Source organism: Styela clava, chromosome 3 (genome assembly GCF_964204865.1).
Source record: "Styela clava chromosome 3, kaStyClav1.hap1.2, whole genome shotgun sequence".
In the NCBI taxonomy this organism is placed as follows: domain Eukaryota; kingdom Metazoa; phylum Chordata; class Ascidiacea; order Stolidobranchia; family Styelidae; genus Styela; species Styela clava.
The window spans coordinates 3188875-3210617 of NC_135252.1; the positions used below are offsets into that span (position 1 = coordinate 3188875).

Consider the following 21743-nt stretch of genomic DNA (forward strand, 5'->3'; position numbering starts at 1 on the left):
TGGAAACAACATAAAATTTGAAAGGGAAGAATTGTTCTGTGATCAATTATCTGTCCTAAAGTGTAAACAACATAAAATTTGCAAGGGAACAACTGTTCTGTGATCAATTACCGTATATGGCCTACAGTGTACAGGTAAGATGCTGGCTGACTGCTAACCGGTACTGGTAGCTCAGTACGTAAGTACGATACTGGTACTGGTGCCGGTACCGATGTCTTACCACAATGAAATTACCGTAACTTATTCTTTCACGGTCCTACCAGTGCAGTAATGCAAGCGTTGTAGCACTTGTAGCCTACTATATTTGTTTATTTTGATGAGAGTCTACTGGAAACAACATAAAATTTGAAAGGGAAGAATTGTTCTGTGATCAATTATCTGTCCTAAAGTGTAAACAACATAAAATTTGCAAGGGAACAACTGTTCTGTGATCAATTACCGTATATGGCCTACAGTGTACAGGTAAGATGCTGCCTGACTGCTAACTCAGTACCGCTTGACACGTTTTTAAAAGTCGCTTTTCTCTTCGAATACTGGACCAATTGCTTTGAAATTTTTAGTGGTTAAAGATAAAAATTTTCTCCAGAAGGCTATTACTTTTTTTTTCGCTATGACGTCATCAAAATTATGTGACTCTACGTGTCCATATATTTGAGCATAGCTCTCTTGTTAGTATTAAAACGCTTTTCTTTTTAATTAGAGGATCAATTGCCTTGAAATTTTCAGTGGTTAAAGATTGTATTTTTTCTAAGAGAATATTACTCATATTATATTCATTTTCAAATATTTCTGTGAGCTCTATCGGATTCGTTTTTTGTGTGAATGACGTCACCAAAATAGGCGCATCTTGTGGCGGTCCCGCAACCGCCGGCGGATCTCGTGCTTAGCGAAATTAGTGAGTTTTTTATGGATAACGTTGGACTGTGGGACCCAATCTGGTAATACAAAAATGACTCGGATCAGTTGGTATTTCAATTCAAGTTGAAACTGAATCGTGAAGAATGGACCATCGTCACAGGGCCAGGAAAGCTATGACTGTCCCTGTACCGTAACAGTACCCCGATACCTGTGCAGTTAGGTACCGCCTTTGATTTTCGATGAATTGGTGATAAAATATTTCGTTTAGCCCTGTGTGTCCACATATTTAAGCATAGCTCTCTTGTTTTACATCGTATCGGACCCACGCATGCCAGAGAGGCAAAAGGCTACTATTGTAAACGTTAATAGAATTCTGTCTTGAAAGAAAGGATGGCAAGAAACAAGAACAGACGGCCTATTTGCAGTGTGGACGAACTAAATTTTCAGTAACAAATGCCATTTGAAATTCGTGATTTCGGTTCAAAGATAGATTTATGAATAGCATTTTGATCCTTAATTGACCGAACCATATTTAACCCAATTCCATCTACACACAACTTCGAAGAAGATCAATTAGCCTTATTCTGGCTCCGGTGACCCTGGACGGATAGTAGCGGTCGGGCGGCCCATATTAACATGCCAATATGTAGCTATTTTCCAGATTAGGTTCAGCTGTTCAACGCATTTGACATTTGAAAACATGAAAATTTAAAGTTTGCACTAAGTCACCGGGTTTATGCATTATTCAACAGATAAAACTCTCTTATTAATGAACTTTGTTCGGCAAGTTCGTAGTTAAATGTCTTATGTATATAATGTATTCATGTTGAATCTGTGGTAGCCTTACATATGAGAATCGAAAAACTAAATTCAACGGGATACATTGAGCTGAATTAAATTAACCATGCATCTATAATTTATTGCTCATAATAAACCCGACGTAAAACCGTATGTTGTTTTTTATTGTTTTTATTTTTATTGTTCATTGAAAACGCCCATCTTATTGAGATCCACAGCCATATGACAGTATTCTTCGTAACAAAGATCGTAAAACTATTAGTAAGAATAGAGTACATTTCATAAAACCTTTCCGTACTCAATATGTATTGTTCTTTTTTGGTGGTTTTGTAGTTATGATAACAGCTGTTTTTCTAAGACATTGCCTATCACTGCTATTACAAACATAGATAACGTATAGATTGAAGCCACTGTGGATGGCCAAGTGTCACGTTCGTTCATATCATACGGCATTTTGTAAACAACATTACAAATGGCTGGATCGGGTAACAAAGCATATTCATCCATTTATATTTGAACGTAACAACGTTATGCAGTTTAAAAATCAGGATTGGAAATACGAAGAGGTACTTGAAATTGAAAATGAAGTGAAGTTGAAAGTAAATCATATAAAATTAAAAAATGTCATTTGAAATATCCGAAACAGTGATTAAAGAACATTCAACTCTTTTCGATCTACGACGTTTTCTGAATTGTTGGACGAACTTGAAATGTTGTCGAAGAATACTTTTTCTCCAAAGCGAAAAAGAACACATTTTACGAAGTTTAGTGATATGTGTACTGTGCTTAGACAGCCACTCATCTGACTCACGCTGTAAATTATTGCTGTCACCTGATTTGATATTTCTCAACTTAGAAGCGGCAAATTCCAAAGAAATTTTCTTTGAAGGTGCCTTGTCAAAATTGCTTTCTGAAGTTTTCTTTGGGAGTGTGGAACCATTAATTGGATGATATTTATTCGGAGATTCACTTTTTGGCAAATTATTTCTTTCCAACAGTTTTTCCAGCCTGCGTTCCAGTTCTGCGTCACCGAGAGAATAAAGTGCTTTTTTATGTTTCCTTGATATTTCATTAATATTTTTTTGTAAGTTGGATAAGTCTGAAATTTTCTGTGATAATTCTTCCACCTGCTCGCGGCTGAACATCCCATCTTTCAGTTTTCTTTGGCGTTCTTTAATTAGCGCTGTTTTATCCGTATAATCACTATTGATTACATCCTTTCGAAACCGATTATCCTTCACTTCGGAACCGCATGCACCCCCCTGCGTTATTCTGACTCTCGAACACTTTTCTTTCATGTCGTCCGAAAGCGATTCGTAATGATAACCATATTCTGAACTAATTCGTCGATGTTTAGGAACATACGTTGCAGTCAGTTCGTTTAACCGTTTGTCTAACTCAGCTACGTCACCGAAAGCCTAAAAAGGAATAAAAACAGATTTATTTACGTCGCCCAATGCCAAATATACTGCATATATACAAATACCTATACCGTTATCTTTCAAAACCTAATGAGGGGATACAATTAAAAAATAAAAGAGCATACTATTTTAACACAATTCTGTATTTGAGCATTCTTTTTAATGATATACATGTCATACAAAAAATAAAATAATTTCATCATTTTTTTCTAAATATTTTTGCATTCAGATGAATCTTAGGGAAACTTATTAAAAAACTATATATACTTACCATATAGCTAACATCGCTGGTGCGAGTGATGGCTGAAGGCATTTTCTATTATATCTCAAAATTCTTTCCTTATAATCTTTATTCTTCTTCGCAATTTGTTATATAAATGAATAACCAAATACTGTGAATAGTAAACTATATGATGTTACAAGTTATAGTTGTAGAATGTCTGTGTAGTATGTTTCAAAACTAAACTGATTTATATATATGTGCAAAGATGTACGGTACAAACAAATCTGCGAATTCTCACCTATAATGAAATATTATACCGGACTGTTCGAGTTTTCGCTGCCATGCCTCATAATAATCTGATATAACGTGGCATCAGTGCTACGTATCAAATGTGCGAATAAAATCGATAAGAACTGCCTTAGATGTTTCATCTGCGAGGGTCGCAATCAAATAAACCACCTCGTTGCTGTTATGACTTCCCTGCACGTATATAGAGCGAAGAGAAGAAGTTGGACTTAGATTTTATAAAGTCGTAAACCCGAAATAGCGAATCAAATGCGTAATGAGTTTAAACTGCATGTACCTAAATTGAATAAGTCACAAGAATGTCATTTTAAACTAACCTTACGGTGCATCCCAGCACGATCCCATCCCGCCTGGTTACACTAGGAAGAAACGTACCAGCATTGAACCGTCGTGATTAGCGAGACATGAAGGATAAGTGCATTAATTAGGTTTTTCGCACAATATGCGTATCAGACTAATCTTTCCCAACGTTGTTCATTAGTGTAAATTTGTTTGTTTTGGCCAAAGTCAACGTCAGTTCAAGTTGGTTAACAGCACCGGAAACGAACAAGATCGCGGATGCAGCAGGTGATCAAACATGTTTCGCTAATTGATTATATTCTCATCCGCTTATTGCTTGTTTGAGAAATTAGTTTCAATTACTATATGGATGTATTATACATAAATTGAGGTATCATACAGGTCCGAAATGAAAACATACCCTCAAGAAATTGCACGAATAGTTCCCATCAAATTGGACAGCGCCATTCACATAGATCAGAGGGGTGCAACATACGGTCCGTGGGCCACTGTCCGGCCCGCGGAAACTATTGGCGTGGAATTTGTTATCTCATTATCTTTTAATGCTTTTTCTTATTTGTATGGTAACCATCGTCTTTTTTCGACGTTGTAGTTCGTGACTATGTCACACTGGGATGAAAATTTGTCTGACAAGGATTCAATAACGCGATATTTCTAATCGGTGCCGTGTTGTGATTAAAATATCTACCAGTAAAAAGAAAGGATGAATGGCGGAAGCTCAGTGCTGCGTTGCGGTCAACACAATCACGATGAGGTATGTTAGCGTAATTTGTCAAAGCAAGCGACATTATTGTGCAAATCACCCTGATATATACGATACCAGGGGGGATTCATTACGGGTGGAAAATTTTGGTCAAGTAGTGTTTCTGGGGAATAAATATTTAGTGAAGCAGACATGAGACTTACATGTTCAACAGTGGCTCGCCGAGTGGATGATCTCTTTTAAGAAATGATGAAGTGAAATAAAATTATAAGCAATTGTTGATCACAAACGAGCTTACCACGAACAAGATTTGCATATTCTTGCTGGAGTTACCTATGTGTATTACATGGATCTGGAAAATCATGAAACAGATAATCACATGCAAGATCAATTTTGAGTTGCTAAAAATTACTATGTTGTTTGATGATCCGACCCTTCGCTTCACCATAGTTTTGACTCATTGTGATTTCACGTCCCTGACATAGATCATTAATTATCTTTCTAAAATAAATCAATGACAACACATTTGCAACCACGCACATTTGCACATGTAAACTGCACCCAGGATATTTGTACCTGCACACTTTTGCATCCACCGACATTTGCGTCAGCAAACATTGCCCCCATAAATATTAGCACCCACGTATAGATTGCACCCATGGTGATTCACATCCACGATCATGTGCACTCATCGACGTTTTTACCTACGGAAATTTGTATCCACCGCTATTAGCACCCATGGACATTTCCACTCACGTACATTTGCACCCGTGAACAATTGCTCAGAAATTTGTAGGCAACCTATATTCTTAGTCAGGGTTGCTTTGTTGTTACAGTCATTGCTAGTTATAATCTCATGTCACTTTTGTTTTTGTCGATTATTTTCTTTATTTAAATAACGCAAACGTAGTGGAATTTACGATGGTGCTCGGTTAGTCTTGGTGAATGATCGGAATTATACTGTATAGAAACTGGTCACAAATGAATTAAGATTTTTTTTTTGATATTTTAAAGACTTAAATCAGTTGCTCAACGCATTTGACATCTTAATAAATGAAAGTTAAAATTTGGCACTTAACCCACCGCTTTCATGCATTATTCAATGGATAGAACTGTAGTGAGAATCATAACGTGTTTCTAATTTGATGACGTTTTACGTTGTTACGCAGACGCTGCGACGTATCGACGCAGCATTATTGCGACATAGTCCTGTTCAAGAAGTTTCTCGATTATTCCCGGGAATTCTAAATTATCGTCACGCTGCTTTGATGAGTTGGCACCTCCTGTCTTGTATCCAGTGTAATCTATTGCGCTAGGAGTTGTTTATCTTGTTTAATATTGGGTTTACTATTTGCGGTTAGGATAAACGATTCGGATTGAAATTATTAGTTGGGTTTAAAATCAAGGGTTATACTGGAGTTGTAATGTAATGTAGGGATACATGTTAGGGTTGTATCAAGTCCAAATAGAATGATAACTGCTATTCTTTATATTTAGTCACATAAGTTAAGTTGTATTTACTTTGGATTATAATTTGTTGAATTGAGTTGCCTGGAGATTCTAAACATTCGGTATGTAAATATTGTTTTATCTTGTATGATTTATTCTGTATTTAGTATTGTGAATGCTATTTTATCCTATGTGATTTAATCTGTACATAATTGTGACATATGGTTATCTGCTAATTGCTGTGAATTGTTATTGCTTGTAAAAATGGTAATACTGTTATATTCGATTAATTGTGCCATATAAGCTATTTAGTTTTATCTATTATTTTGGCAGAAAACCGTTCCTTTACGTTTCATATACGTTCCTTATACCCGGTATCAAGATTTACGTTACGTTCCATTAACAACGTTCCGTTTCTTGTACCCGGCAAGTTCTATTTTCCTGATTCATGTTCGAGATTTGATTTGAAGTGTCTGTTGATTGTTATTAAAGATATTCACCGGTTTCAAGTTGAATTATATTGGGGCAGCACTTGGAAGGCACAGGAAAACTGGGGCACTTTAACCGCTGTTTACAGACTTTAATTGCTTGAAAGCACGGACTAGTTGTAACAATTAACCGATGTAGGTTTGGGGTCAGGACTAGGGTATTGGGACGCGTTTTTGAAGTCTCCAATCTCTTAATGTGCGTGAGAAGTAACCAGGCTACATAGAATCGAGCGCAACATTAAAGTTTTTGAATGCAGGAAAACTGAAGTTTTCTATTTCGAAATCAAACCAGAGTATTGAAAGCAGCAATTGAAAGATATCAAACTTTTCAATTGATCCTAGATTAAGTGAAGAAAGTCACTTAAAAGTCGAAATGGCTGCAAAACCAGTTTCACAAGAAGAACTAGAAAGTTTATTGGCTAATCTGAATGGTCAGTGTAGATCAGCAGAAGAATTGATGTTGAATCCAAGAAATAAGGAGATTCTACAATCCCAAGTAAAAGAAATAGATGCAATGTTTGTGGAGTATTCTAAAGCTTATGAAATACATGTTGCAGAACTGCCAGTAGATGAAGAGGCTCAAAGAGTAGCTAAAGAATCTTTCCAAAGAGAAAGTTATGGATATGAAGAGTTCAAAGCACATGTTGAAGAGTGGCTTTCCAGATAAGAAAGCACACAAACAGTAGAGAATATTCCATCAAAACCACAATCTGTGGCTAGTAGAAAATCATCTAGACCTTTATCCGCAAGGACAGCGCCGAGTTATAGAAGTACAAGTTCCAGTCATAAGAGAACTGAAGCAATTGCAGTCAGGGAACTTGCAAAATTAGAAAATGAAGCAACTGTCAGAGTTGGAACAGGCTGAACAAAATACTGAAGAAATAAACCAGCAAGCTGAAGAAATGAAATAGCAAGCAGAAAGGCAAGCCGAAGAAAAGAAGCGAAAAGCTCAAGAAATAAAGTCAGCATCAGAGAGAGAAATAAGGCGATTACAAGCTATACACGAATATCAAGCCGCATGTGTTGAGGCTGAAGTGTGGGAGTTAGGCTCTAATCGCAATGAAGAAGTCCAGTTTCAAGAAATAGATTCTGGACCACCGATAGCGCAATTGGTAGAATGTGAAGCAGCACGAGCTGAAGTAAACACACCTCAAGTGGGTCAAACCAATTGTATTGTGCCTCCTAGAAAGCCACAAATTAGATTAACCCTGGATCCGGTCCAGGAAGTGGTTGCGGAAGTGATGAATCCCGTTAATCAAGAATTTCAACCTAGACAAGGTGAAACGAGACAGGCCAAATTGGTGAGTCTTGTAGAAGTACCTAATATGCCATCACAAGATGTTGGCTCAATTCTTGCTACTATGACATCTACAATGCAGGACATGGTAGATTTACCCAAACCTGAATTACTTTCGTTTCATGGTTCTCATGAAGAATATACAAGATTCATGAATAGTTTCAAGATAAATATTGAGAACAAGATTTCAGATGACAATCTGAGACTTACTTACTTGCAACAATTTTGCAAAGGTAAAGCAAGAGAATTGATTCGTCAATGTTCTGTATATCCTCCTACAGAAGGATTGACTTTAGAAAAGAGACTTCTAAGAGAAGCTTACGGACGACCATTGTTGATTGCCAGAACTTATATGGAAGAGTTAGTACATGGGCCAATGTTGGGACCAGATGATCGAGATAGTCTTCTGGATCTTTCTCATAAAATGGAAGAATGTTACCTAACGCTGTCGCATTGGAAGCAATATTCAGATCTAAATAATTTCGACAATATTGCTCTGCTTTCATGTAGATTACCCCTAAAATACCATAATAAATGGGAAGAGGAGGCAGCAGATTATGAGAATAGAAACATTGAATTAAAATTTGAACATCTTTTAAAGTTTGTGAAGAAAGCAGCAACTACTGCTCAATCATCAATGGGCAAAGCTATGAGAGCTCATAAAGAGAGGGAAACGGCTAAACACCCTCAAAAGAAGAGAATTTATGCAAATTCCACTTCAACAGGTGGTGATGGCAAACCTGAACAATCTACCCAGAGAAAAGGTACATTTGTGAGAAATAGATACAGATGTGTTATCTGTTCGAAAGATCATCTTCTTATTCATTGTCCAGAATTTGAAAGGAAGTCTGCAAGTGAACGCGAAGCTACAATTCGTGAATTTCATATTTGCAGAAACTGTTTATACATTGTTCATATGGCACGGCAATGTCGTAAGAATTCTGCATGTACTGAGAGAGTGTGGTGGCAGACATCATAGAATGCTTCATCGAAATGTTGCAGATACTAAGCGAAAAGAGTAAAGAACAAGTTCCGCTACTCAAACTGCTACATCGGGATCAACCTTGACGAATTATACCAGAAATTCAGCTGGAGTATACTTGAATATAGTTCCAGTGAAAGTATCCTCACCTCAAGGTAGAGAAATTGAAGTATACTGTTTCTTAGATGAGGGAAGCACCTCTTCTCTTGTCTATGTGATAAAAGATTGATGGAACTTTTAGAAATGGATGGTGAACCAATGAGTTATTCCATTACTACTGTAAACACACCTAATCCACAGAAACAAGATGGATTTGCTCTTGACTTGATTGTTAAATCACTGAAAGGTGAAGGTTGTGTGACATTACATCGTGTGCTCACTGTGAATGAAATTCCGACAATACCGAATAAATTGCCTAAAAAGATTGAATTACAAAGGCATGAATATCTCGAGGGTATTGAATTTTTAAAATTACCAGATGAAAGAGTGATGCTCATGATTGGCGTGAATGTACCTGAAGTATTCTGGGTGAAAGATGAAAGACATGGTACTACAAATGAACCAGTAGCAGGAAGAAGTATTCTTGGTTGGGCCTGCATTTAATAAAGTTTCTGAGAATGAAAGTTTTCATGTACAAGTAAATCATGTTGAAGTGAAAAGTGAAGATCTTCAACAACAAATTAGAGAGATGTGGGAAGCAGATTTCAAAGATATATCATTGACTCCCACACCAACATTGTCAAGAGAAGATAAGTATGCATTACAACTGATGGAAGATAATATGAAGATGGTGGATGGACATTATCAATCTCCATTACCATGGAAACCTGGATGTCCTGAATTTCCTAATAATCGTGATGCAGTTATGAGAAGAACCAACAATTTGGGAAAACGCTTATTGAGGAATGATGTTTTAAGAGACAAATATTGCAGTACCATGGCTGAATTTATACAGAAAGGATGGGCAAGGAAAATTCCAGATGCGGAATTCGAGGCACCCATTGGTAAAGTGGGGTATCTTCCTCACCAACCCGTTACATCGGAACAGAAACCTGGAAAAGTGCGTCTGGTATTTGATGCGGGTGCAAGATACATGAACACATCATTGAATGATCAATTACTGCAAGGTCCAGATATGGCAAATGGATTGTTATCTATTTTGCTACGTTTCAGAATGTACAAATATGGTATAACTGCAGATATAGAAGCTATGTTCTTACAAGCTCGTGTAACTCCTAGGGATGTTGATGCATTGGGATTCCTATTTTGGCCTGATGGAGATTTGACAAAAACTCCTGTCGATCATCAGATGTTAGTGCATTGTTTTGGAAATACAAGTCCATTTAGTGCAAATTACTGTTTAAGGAGAACTGCAGAAGATTTTGGAAAATACTTTTCATCAGACATAAGTGACAATATTAAAGATAATTCATACATAGATGACTTCCTACTTGGAGCAGATAGTATATCTGAAGGGAAGAGAATTGTCATGCAAACCTCAGAACTTACTGAATGTGGAGGTTTTCATTTAAACAAATGGAGAAGTAATTCAGAAGAAATTATTTATTGTGTTCCAGAAAAGGATAGAGCACAAATTCAAGCAAACGTAAATTTAGACCCAAATCGTGTTGAAAGAGTTTTGGGAGTTGTATGGTTCGTGGTGGAAGATTGCTTTGGATTTAATACAAAGCTGAAGCCAAAACCTGCTACGAAAAGAGGAGTTCTAGCAATTTTGAGTTCTGTATTCGATCCCATGGGTTTTGTATCACCTGTAATATTGCAAGCAAGACTCGTATTCCAAGAGTTATGTCGTCAACAATTGGGATGGGATGAAACTATCGGAGAAAATGAACAAATAGCATGGGAAAGCTGGACTAAAGCAATTCCAGACTTATCAGAAGTCAAATTACCAAGATACATTAAACCGATTTCATTTGGGGTTATTGTACCACAAGAATTACATCATTTTGGCGATGCGTCACAAGTTGTCTATATGGAACAGTTTCATATTTGAGGTTGACAGATGAAAACGATCAGATACACTGTTCATTTTTACTTGGAAAATCAAGATTATATCCTATCAAGACAATATGTTCACTTCCACGGCTGGAGAATACAGCTGCTGCGCTTTGTGGGCGGGGGGTTATGTTTTTAAGACGTCAATTGAAATTTGAGACGAATGTCAAGTCTATATTCTGGAGTGATAGCACAGCTACTATCCAATCAATTTACAATTCGTCGAAAAGATTTCCTACTTTCATAGCTAACCGATTAGCAAAAATTGAAGAAGGTTCAGAGCCACATCAATGGCATTATGTTCCAAGTGAATTGAACCCAGCGGATTATGCATCCCGCGGAATGACAGCAAAGAAATTGATTGCAAAGAAATCATGGTTACAAGGACCAGAATTTCTCTACCTGAAAGAAGAGAACTGGTCACAAATGCCAGTTCAATTACCAGGTTTACCATTGGAATTTATTCAAAAGAAGTCAATGAACGTTCTGGTGAATCTAGTGACAGAGAATGAACCTTTGGACAAGTTCATCAACTATTATTCTTCATGGTATAAGTTAAAGAAAGCTACAGCATGGATTATCAGATTCAAAATGTATTTACAAGCAAAAGGGACTGTTCAAAATGATGAATTGCAAACAGAAGAGTTGAGAGAAGTTCTGAAAATGAGCTGATAAAGTATTTACAAAATCGTGAGTTGAATAAAGTTATTGCCAAGTTACGAAATCCTGATGTACAAGGTATAAGTGTGCTTAGAAATTTGAAAATTGCACCTTCAATGCGCAAAAGTTGAATCCTGTTTTAATTGATGGAATAATGAGAGTGGGTGGAAGATTGCAAAACGCACCCATAGATTTTGATTTGAAACATCCAAGTAACCATCATATCACACAGTTGATTGTCAGAGAATACCATAAAAGTTCACATCATTGTGGAGCAAGTCATACATGGAATTTGCTGAGACAGAAGTTCTGGATTATCAATGGAGCTATTGTTATAAAGCGAATTATTCGTAATTGCATTTTTTTGCAAAAAGATAAATGCTTCGATGGGTAAGCAATTTATGGCTGACTTACCTAAAGAACGTGTGACACCAGATCAATCACCATTCACATGTGTTGGAGTTGACAACTTCGGACCATTTTTGGTGAAGCAAGGAAGAAGTTCCGTGAAGAGATGGGGCTTGATATTAACCTGTGCAACAACTAGAGCAGTGCATTTGGAAATTGTGCATAGTATGGATGTCAATTCATTTATTAATGGATTAAGAAGATTCATTGCCAGAAGAGGCAAGATGGCAACCATTATTTGTGATAATTGGAGCAATTTTACCACTGGAAATAAGGTATTGAAGAATGAAATTCAAATTTGGAATTCCAGTAAAATGGGAGAATTTTGCAGACAAAGTGATATCATATTCAAGTTCAATCCTCCCACAGCTTCGCACTTTGGAGGATTCTATGAAAGACTCATCAGATCAACAAGGAAGATATTGACGGGGAATGTTAGTGAGAATCATAACGTGTTTCTAATTTGATGACGTTTTACGTTGTTACGCAGACGTTGCAACGTATCGACGCAGAATTATTGCGACATAGTCCTGTTCAAGAAGTTTCTCGATTATTCCCGGGAATTCTAAATTATCGCCACGCTGCTTCGATGAGTTGGCACCTCCTGTCTTGTATCCAGTGTAATCTATTGCGCTAGGAGTTGTTTATCGTGTTTAATATTGGGTTTACTATTTGCGGTTAGAATAAACGATTCGGATTGAAATTATTAATTGGGTTTAAAATCAAGGGTTATACTGGAGTTGTAATATAATGTAGGGATACATGTTAGGGTTGTATTATAGTCCAAATAGAATGATAACTGCTATTCTTTATATTTAGTCACATAAGTTAAGTTGTATTTACTTTGGATTATAATTTGTTGAATTGAGTTGCCTGGAGATCCTAAACATTCGGTATGTAAATATTGTTTTATCTTGTATGATTTATTCTGTATTTAGTATTGTGAATGCTATTTTATCCTATGTGATTTAATCTGTACATAATTGTGACATATGGTTATCTGCTAATTGCTGTGAATTGTTATTGCTTGTAAAAATGGTAATACTGTTATACTCGATTAATTGTGCCATATAAGCTATTTAGTTTTATCTATTATTTTGGCAGAAAACTGTTCCTTTACGTTCCATATACGTTCCTTATACCCGGTATCAAGATTTACGTTACGTTCCATTAACAACGTTCCGTTTCTTGTACCCGGCAAGTTCTATTTTCCTGATTCATGTTCGAGATTTGATTTGAAGTGTCTGTTGATTGTTATTAAAGATATTCACCGATTCCAAGTTGAATTATATTGGGGCAGCACTTGAAAGGCACAGGAGAATCTGGGGGCACTTTAACCGCTGTTTACAGACTTTAATTGCTTGAAAGCACGGACTAGTTGTAACAATTACCCGATATAGGTTTGGGGTCAGGACTGGGGTATTGGGACGCGTTTTTGAAGTCTCCAATCTCTTAATGTGCGTGAGAAGTAACCAGGCTACATAGAATCGAGCGCAACAAGAACTCCCTTATTAAATGAACTTTGTTGGGCAAGTTCCTAGTTGAATGTCTTATTCGTGTTGAATCGATGGTAGCCTTGCGTATAAGAATCGCGAAAGTAAAATCAACAGGAAACATTCAGCTGAATTAAATCAACCATGCATCTATAATTTATTACTCATATTAAACCCGAAGTGAAACCGTATGTTGGTCTTTATTGTTTTTAATTTGTATTGTTTATTGATAACGCCCAGATTAATGAGATACGACAGCCATATGGCAGTATTTGTTGTAAGAAAGATCGTAAAACCATTAGCAAGAATTAAGTACATTTCATAAAACCTTTCCGCATTCCATACGTTGTATTTTTTTTTGGTGGTTTTGTAAAATAATGATTTAATTAAGATGATAATAGTTGTTTTCAAAGGTATTGCCTGTCAATGATATTATAAACATAGGCAACGAATAGATTGAAGCCACTGTGGATGGTGAGGTGTCACGTTCGTTCATAGGGCATTTAGTAGATAACATTACAAATGACTGGACCGAAGAAAGAGCATGTTCACTTATATAGAGCAAAGAAAGAAGTTGGACATGAATTTTATAACGTCGTAATTCGAAATAGCAAATCAAATGCGTAATGAGTGAACTGTATAACCCTACAATGAATAAAACTAAACTAACTTCCATCCCAGCACACGTTTTATTGGTTTCCTCTAATAATCCGCCCGCCTGGTAACCCGAGGAAGAAACGTACCAGCATTGAACCGTCGTGATTAGCGAGACATGGAGGATAAGTAGATTAATTAGGGTTTTCGCAAAATATGCGTGTCAGACTAATCTTTCCCAACGTCGTTCATTAGTGTAAAATTGTTTGTTTTGATCCAAAGTTAACGTCAGTTCACGCTGGTTAACAGCACCGGAAACGAACAAGATCGCGGACGCAGCGGGTGATCAACATGTTTCGCTAATTGATTATATTCTCATCCGCTTATTGCTTGTTTGAGAAATTAGTTTCAACTACTATATGGATGTATTATACATAAATCATACAGATCCGAAATGAAAACATACCCTCAAGAAATTGCACGAATAGTTCCCATCAAATTGGACAGCGCCATTCACACAGATCAGAGGGGTGCAACATACGGTCCGTGGGCCACTGTCCGGCCCGCGGAAACTATTGGCGTGGACTTCGAGAAACTTGTTATCCCATTATCTTCTAATGCTTTTTCTTATTTGTATGGTAACCATCGTTTTTTTCGACGTTGTAGTTCGTGACGATGTCACACTGGGATGGAAATTTGTCAGACAAGAATTCAATAACGCGATATTTCTTATCGGTGCCGTGTTGTGATTAAAATATCTACCAGTAAAAAGAAAGGATGAATGGCGGAAGCTCAGTGCTGCGTTGCGGTCAACACAATCACGATGGTATGTTAGGTATGTTAGCGTAATTTGTCAAAGCAAGCGACATTTTTGTGCAAATCACCCTGATATATACGATACGATAGTGGATTAAACACGGGTGCAAAAATATTGGTCAAGAAGTGTTTCTGGGGAATAAATATTTAGTGAAGCAGACATGAGACTTACACGTTCAACAGTGGCTCGCCGAGTGGATGATCTCTTTCAGGAAATGATGAAGTGAAACAAAATTACAAGCAATTGTTGAAACGAGCCTACCACGGAAAATATTTGCCCATTCCTGCTGGAGTTACCTATGGATCACATGGATCTGGATTTTCATGGAACATATAATCACTTGCAAGATCAATTTTGGGTTGCTAAAAATTACTAAGTTGTTCGATGATCCGACCCTTTGCTTCACCACAATTTTGACTCATTGTGATAAACAATTTCACGTCCCTGACATAGATAATTGATTATTTTACTAAATCAATGACAGTACATTTGCACCCACGTGCATTTGCACATGTACACTGCACCCAGGATATTTGCACTTGCACACTTTTCCATCCACCGTCATTTGCGTCAGCGAACATTACACCCATAAATATTAGCATCCGGTTCCATTACATTTGAACCCGTAATTTGGACCTGCATACGATTGCACCTATGGCAATTTTTTACGGATATTCGAACCCATGTATTTCAGCACCATCATATAGATTAAACCCGCGGATATACGGGTGCAAATATATGGGTTTAAATGTACGTGGGTTCAAATGTACGGTCACCTTAGCGCCCGCGTATAGATTGCACTAATGGGCGTTTACACCCACATTTTTAACCACGGAAATTTGTATCCACCGGCAGTAGCACCCATGGACATTTCCACTCACGTACATTTGCACCCGTGAACAATTGCTCAGAAATTTGTAAGTAACCTATATTCTTAGTCAGGGTTGCTTTGTTGTTACAGTCATTCCTAGTTATAATCTCATGTCACTTTTGTTTTTGTCGATTATTTTCTTTTATTGAAATAACGCAAACGTAGTGGAATTTACGATGGTGCTTGGTTAGTCTTAGTGGATGATAGCAATTATACTGTATAAAACTGGTCCCAAATGGATTAAGATTTTTATTTCATATTTTAAAGACTTAGTTCAGTTGCTCAACGCATTTGACATCTGAGTAAATGAAATTTGAAATTTTGCACTTAACGCACCGCTTTTATGCATTATTCAATGGATAGAACTCGCTTATTATTGAACTTTATTCGGCAAGTTCTTAGTTAAATGCCCCTATGTATTCATGTTGAATCGATGGTAGCCCTACGTATAAGAATCGTGAAAATGAAATCAGCGGGATACATCCAGCTGAATTAAATCAACCATGCAACTATGATTTATTGCTCATATTAAACCCGACGTAAAACCGTATGTTGTTCATTATTGTTTTGATTTTTATTGTTTATTGATAACGCCTAGCTTGATGAGATACGACAGCCATATGGCAGTATTTGTTGTGAGAAAGATCGTAAAACTATTAGAAGAATGAATTAAATTTCATAAAACCTTTCCGCATTCAATATGTTGTATTTTTTTGGTGGTTTTGAAGATTAATGATTTAATTAAGGTGATAATAGCTGTTTTCAAAGGTATTGCCTGTCAATGATATTATCAACATAGGCAACGAATAGATTGAAGCCACTGTGGATGGTGAGGTGTCACGTTTATTTATAGGGCATTTAGGAGATAACATTACAAATGACTGGACCGAGTAACAGAGCATATTTATTCATTTATATTCAAACGTAACAACGTTTTGCAGTTTAAAAATCAGAATAGGAACTACGAAGTACTTGAAATTGGAAATGAGATTAAGTTGAAAACGAAGCATATAAAATTAAAAACTCTCATTTGAAATATCTGAAACAGTGATTAAAGAACATTAAACTCTTCTCGATCTACGATGTTTTCTGAATTGTTGGACAAACTTGAAATGTTGTCGGAGAATAGTTTTTCTCCAAAGAGAAAGGGAACACATTTTACGAAGTTTATCCATATGCTTACTTTGCTTAGACGACCATTCATCGGACTCACGCTGTAACACATTGCTGTTACATTCAGGTGCAAATGAGCAACCGACGGCTTTGATATTTCTTAACTTGGAAGCAGCAAACTCCAAAGAAATTTTCTTCGTATGTGCTTTGTCACAATTGCTTTTTGAAGCTTTTTTCGGGAGCGTGTAATCATTAATTTGATAATATTTATACATAGATTCACTTTTTGGCAAATTGTTTCTTTCCAACAGTTTTTCCAGTCTGCGCGCCAGCTCTGCGTCACCGAGAGAAAGAAGTGCTTTTTTATGTTCCCTTGATATTTCATCAATCTTTTCTTGTACGTTGGATAAGTCTAAAATTTTCTGTGATATTTCTTCCATCTGTTGGCGGCTCGAGATCCCATCTTCCAGTTTTCTTCGGCGTTCTCTAATTAGCGCTGTTGTGTCCATATAATCACTAGTGATTACATCCTTTCGAAACCGATTATCTTTCATTTCGAAACCGCATGCAACTTCCTGCATTTTTCTGACCTTCGAACAATATTCTTTCATGTCGTTTGAAAGCGATTCGTAATGATAACCATATTCGAAACTAATTCGTCGATGTTTAGGAACATACTTTGCAGTCAGTTCGTTTAACCGTTTGTCTAACTCAGCTAAGTCACCGAAAGACTAAAAAGGAATAGAAACAGGTTTATTTACGTCGCCCAATGTCAAATATACTGCATATATACAAATACCTGTACCGTTATCTTCCGAAACCTAATGAGGGGATACAATTAAAAAATAAAAGAGCATACTATTTTAACACAATTCTGTATTTGAGCATCTTTTTAATAATATACACGTCATACAAAAAATAAAATAATTTCATAATTTTTTTCTAAATATTTTTGCATTCAGATGAATCTAAGGGAAACTTATTAAAAAACTCTATATACTTACCAGATAGCTAACATCGCTGGTGCGGGTGATGGCTGAAGGCATTTTTCTATTATATCCCAAAATTCTTCCTTAATAATCCTTATTCTTCTTCGCAATTTATTATATAAATGAATAACCAAATACTGTGAATAGTAAACTATATGATGTTACAAGTTATAGTTGTAGAATGTCTGTTCTAAAACTAAACTGATTTATATATATGTGCAAAGATGTACGGTACAAACAAATCTGCGAATTCTCACCTATAATGAAATATTATACCGGACTATTCGAGTTTTCGCTGCCATGCCTCATAATAATCTGATATAACGTGGCATCAGTGCTACGTATCAAATGTGCGAATAAAATTGATAAGAACGGCCTTAGATGTTTCATCTGCGAGGGTCGCAATCAAATAAACCACCTCGTCGCTGGTATGACTTCACTGCACGTATATAGAGCGAAGAGAAGAAGTTGGACTTAGATTTTATAAAGTCGTAAACCCGAAATAGCGAATCAAATGTGTAATGAGTTTAAACTGCATGTACCTACATCGAATAAGTCACAAAAATGTCATTTTAAACTAACCTTACGGTGCATCCCAGCACGATCCCATCCCGCCTGGTTACGCGAGGAAGAAACATACCAGCATTGAACTGTCGTGATTAGCAATACCTGAAGGATAAGTAGATTAATTAGGTTTTTCGCGCAATATGCGTACCAGACTAATCTTACCGTACTATAACAGCAATTCAGGCAATATACAGGGCCGAAATGAAAGCATACCCTCGAGAAATCTCACGAAACAGTTCTCATCATTTTAGACAGCGCCTATCTATATTGGCCATTTACATAGATCAGAGGGGTGCAACATACGGTCCGTGGTCCACTGTCCGGCCCGTGGAGACTATTGGCGTTGACCGCAGGAAAGTTCGTATCCCACTACTTTCTAATGATTTTTTCTATTTGTAAAGGCACCATCGGCGTTTTTGATGCTGCATTTCGCGAGTGACTATGTCACACTGGGATTAAAAATCAGTCTGACAAAGATTCAGTAACGCGATATTTTTTATCGGAGCCTTGTTGTGATTGAGAAAGGTAAAAGGTCTACCAGTAAAAAGAAAGACTGATTGTGAATGGCGGAAGCTCGGCGCTGGGTTGCGGTCAACACAATCATGATGTGGTTAGCATAATTTGTCCAAGCAAGCGACACTATTGTACAAATCCCTCTGATAGCATACTGGATCAATGGCAGGTGGAAACTAGGGGTAAGATCGGCCCAAAAATTCCAGCCCAACCCGAACCGGGCCCGTTGGTATTGGACCCGACCCGACCCGAGCCCAACTAATTAACTGGATTCGCAGGACAGACCCGACAGGGACCCCTTGGGATTAAACCCGACCAGACCCGAGCCGGACCAATTAACTGGATTTGCAGGCCCGACCCGAGCGGGGGTTAAACCCCGATTTTCGGGGGTTAAAGGTCGGGGAAAAGTATATTACAGCTTCTTCTCTGTTTTATTCAAATTATTTCTTTTATAACAAGTATTCCTTGGTTTAGTATCCACACATAGAGTTTTTTTTATAAACATACATTTATTTCAAAAAAAGTCAGCGATAGAGAAGCCCGACCCGACCCGAACGTAATGATTGGCATATCAGGCCCGACCCGACCCGGCCCGAATGCAATGATTAATATTTCAGGCCAAGCCCAGGTGTTTCTGAGGAATAAATATTTAGTGGGCAAACATGACATATTCATTTAATAGTGGGTCGGCGAGTGGATGATATCTCGGAAAATGATAGAGTGGAACAAAATTATAAGCAATTGTTGATCACAAACGAGCCTACCTCGGAAAAGATTTGCAAAATCCCACAGGATCTATCTATGTCTATGACATGAATCTTGAAAATCAGATAATCACTTGCAAAATAAATTTTTGGTTGCTAAAAATTACTAAGTTGTTTGATGATCCGACCCTTTGTTTCATCGTAGTTTTGACTCATAGTGATTTCACGTCCCTGACATAGATCATTGATTATCTTTCTAAATCAATGACAACACATTTGCACTCACGTACATTTGCACATGTAAACTGCACCCAAGATATTTGCACTTGCACACTTTTGCATCCATCGACATTTGTGTCAGCAAACATTGCACCCCTAAATATTAGCACCCACGTATAGATTGCACCCATGGTCATTCACATCCACGATCATGTGCACCCATCGACATTTTTACCCACGGAAACTTGTATCCATTTGTATTTGTACCGCCATCAGCACCCATGGAACTTTCCATTCACGTACATTTGTACCCGTGAACAATTGCTCAGAAATTTATAAGTAACCTATATTCTTAGTCAGGTTGCTTTGTTGTTACAGTCATTCCTAGTTAGAATCTCATGTCACTTTTGTTTTTGTCGATTATTTTCTTTTATTGAAATAACGCAAACGTAGTGGAATTTACGATGGTGCTTGGCTAGTCTTAGTTGATGTTCGCAATCATACTGTATAAAACTGGTCCCAAATGGATTAAGATTTTTATTTCATATTTTAAAGACTTAGTTCAGTTGCTCAACGCATTTGACATCTTAATAAATGAAAGTTGAAATTTTGCACTCAACTCACCGCTTTTATGCATTATTCAATGGATAGAACTCGCTTATTAAGGACCTTTGTTCGGAAAGTTCTTAGTTAAATGCCTCATGATATCCATGTTGAATCGATGGTAGCTTTGCGTATAACAATCGTGAAGGTAAAATCAACGGAATACATTCAGCTGAATTAAATCAACTATGCATCTATAATTTATTGCTCATATTAAACCCGACGTAAAACCGTATGTTGTTCTTTATTGTTTTGATTTTTATTGTTAATTGATAACACCCAGCTTGATGAGACACGACAGCCATAGGGCAGTATTTGTTGTGAGAAAGATCGTAAAACTATTAGAAGAATGAATTAAATTTCATAAAACCTTTCCGCATTCAATATGTTGTATTTTTTTGGTGGTTTTGTATAAAAATGATTTAATTAAGATGATAATAGCTGTTTTTAAAGGTATTGCCTGTCAATGATATTATCAACATAGGCAACGAATAGATTGAAGCCACTGTGCATGGTGAGATGTCACGTTTGTTCATACGGCTTCAGTAGATAACATTACAAATGACTGGACCAAGTAAAAGAGCATATTCCTTCATTTATATTCGAACGTAACAACGTTTTGCAGTTTAAAAATCAGAATAGGAACTACGAAGTACTTGAAATTGGAAAGGAAGTGAAGTTGAAAGTGAAGCATATATAATCAAAAACTGTCATTTGAAATATCTGAAACAATGATTGAAGAACATTCAACTCTTTTGGATCTACGACGTTTTCTGAATTGTTGGACAAACTTGAAATGTTGTCGGAGAATAGTTTTTTTCCAAAGAGAAATGAAACGCATTTTACGAATTTTATCCTTATGCTTACTTTGCTTAGACAGCCATTCATCGGACTCATGCTGTAAATTATAGCTGTCACCAGCAGATGCAAATAAGCAACCAACAGATTTGATATTTCGCAGTTTTGAAGTGGCAAACTCACAAAGAAATTTTTGTCAAATGTGCCTTGTCAAAATTGCTTTATGAAGATTTCTTCGGGAGTGTAGAATCATTAATTTGATAATATTTATTGAGAGATTCACTTCTAGGCAAATTGTTTCTTTCCAACAGTTTTTCCAGTCTGCGAGCCAGCTCTGCATCACCGAGCGAATGAAGTGCTTTTTCATGTTTCCGTGATATTTCATTGATATTTTTTTGTATGTTTGATAGGTCTGTAATTTTCTGTGATAATTCTTCCACCTGCTCGCGGCTGAACATCCCATCTTTCAGTTTTCTTTGGCGTTCTTTAATTAGCGCTGTTTTGTCCTTATAATCACTAGTGATTACATCTTTTCGAAACTGATTATCCTTCA

General features: G+C 36.9%; 1 protein-coding gene across 3 annotated transcripts; it reads right to left on the reverse strand.

Annotated features, from left to right (window-relative positions):
* Nucleotides 1–664: 664 nt before the first annotated feature.
* On the reverse strand, nucleotides 665–18209 carry LOC144421065 (uncharacterized). 3 transcript variants are annotated; one of them, XM_078111243.1, is made up of 3 exons: nucleotides 3924–3965; nucleotides 3349–3469; nucleotides 665–3074 (listed from the first exon to the last, which is right to left on the reverse strand). In XM_078111243.1, exons 2-3 carry the CDS (start codon nucleotides 3388–3390, stop codon nucleotides 2271–2273), a joined length of 846 nt encoding a protein of 281 aa, XP_077967369.1. In that variant the 5' UTR covers nucleotides 3391–3469; nucleotides 3924–3965; the 3' UTR covers nucleotides 665–2270. The 3 variants fall into 3 exon arrangements, with proteins under 3 accessions (XP_077967369.1, XP_077967370.1, XP_077967371.1); XM_078111244.1 differs by lacking the exons at nucleotides 3349–3469; nucleotides 3924–3965 and adding an exon at nucleotides 17802–18193; XM_078111245.1 differs by lacking the exons at nucleotides 665–3074; nucleotides 3349–3469; nucleotides 3924–3965 and adding exons at nucleotides 16519–17528; nucleotides 17802–18209.
* Between the last annotated feature and the right edge of the window lie 3534 nt (nucleotides 18210–21743).

Excerpts from the sequence above, each read along its gene's own strand:
- LOC144421065 (XM_078111244.1), bottom strand. The coding sequence starts at position 17,843 with ATGCCTTCAGCCATCACCCGCACCAGCGATGTTAGCTATCTG. Across the intron at positions 3,075-17,801 it reads CCAGCGATGTTAGCTATCTG|GCTTTCGGTGACGTAGCTGA; the intron begins GTAAGTATATAG and ends ATTCCTTTTTAG.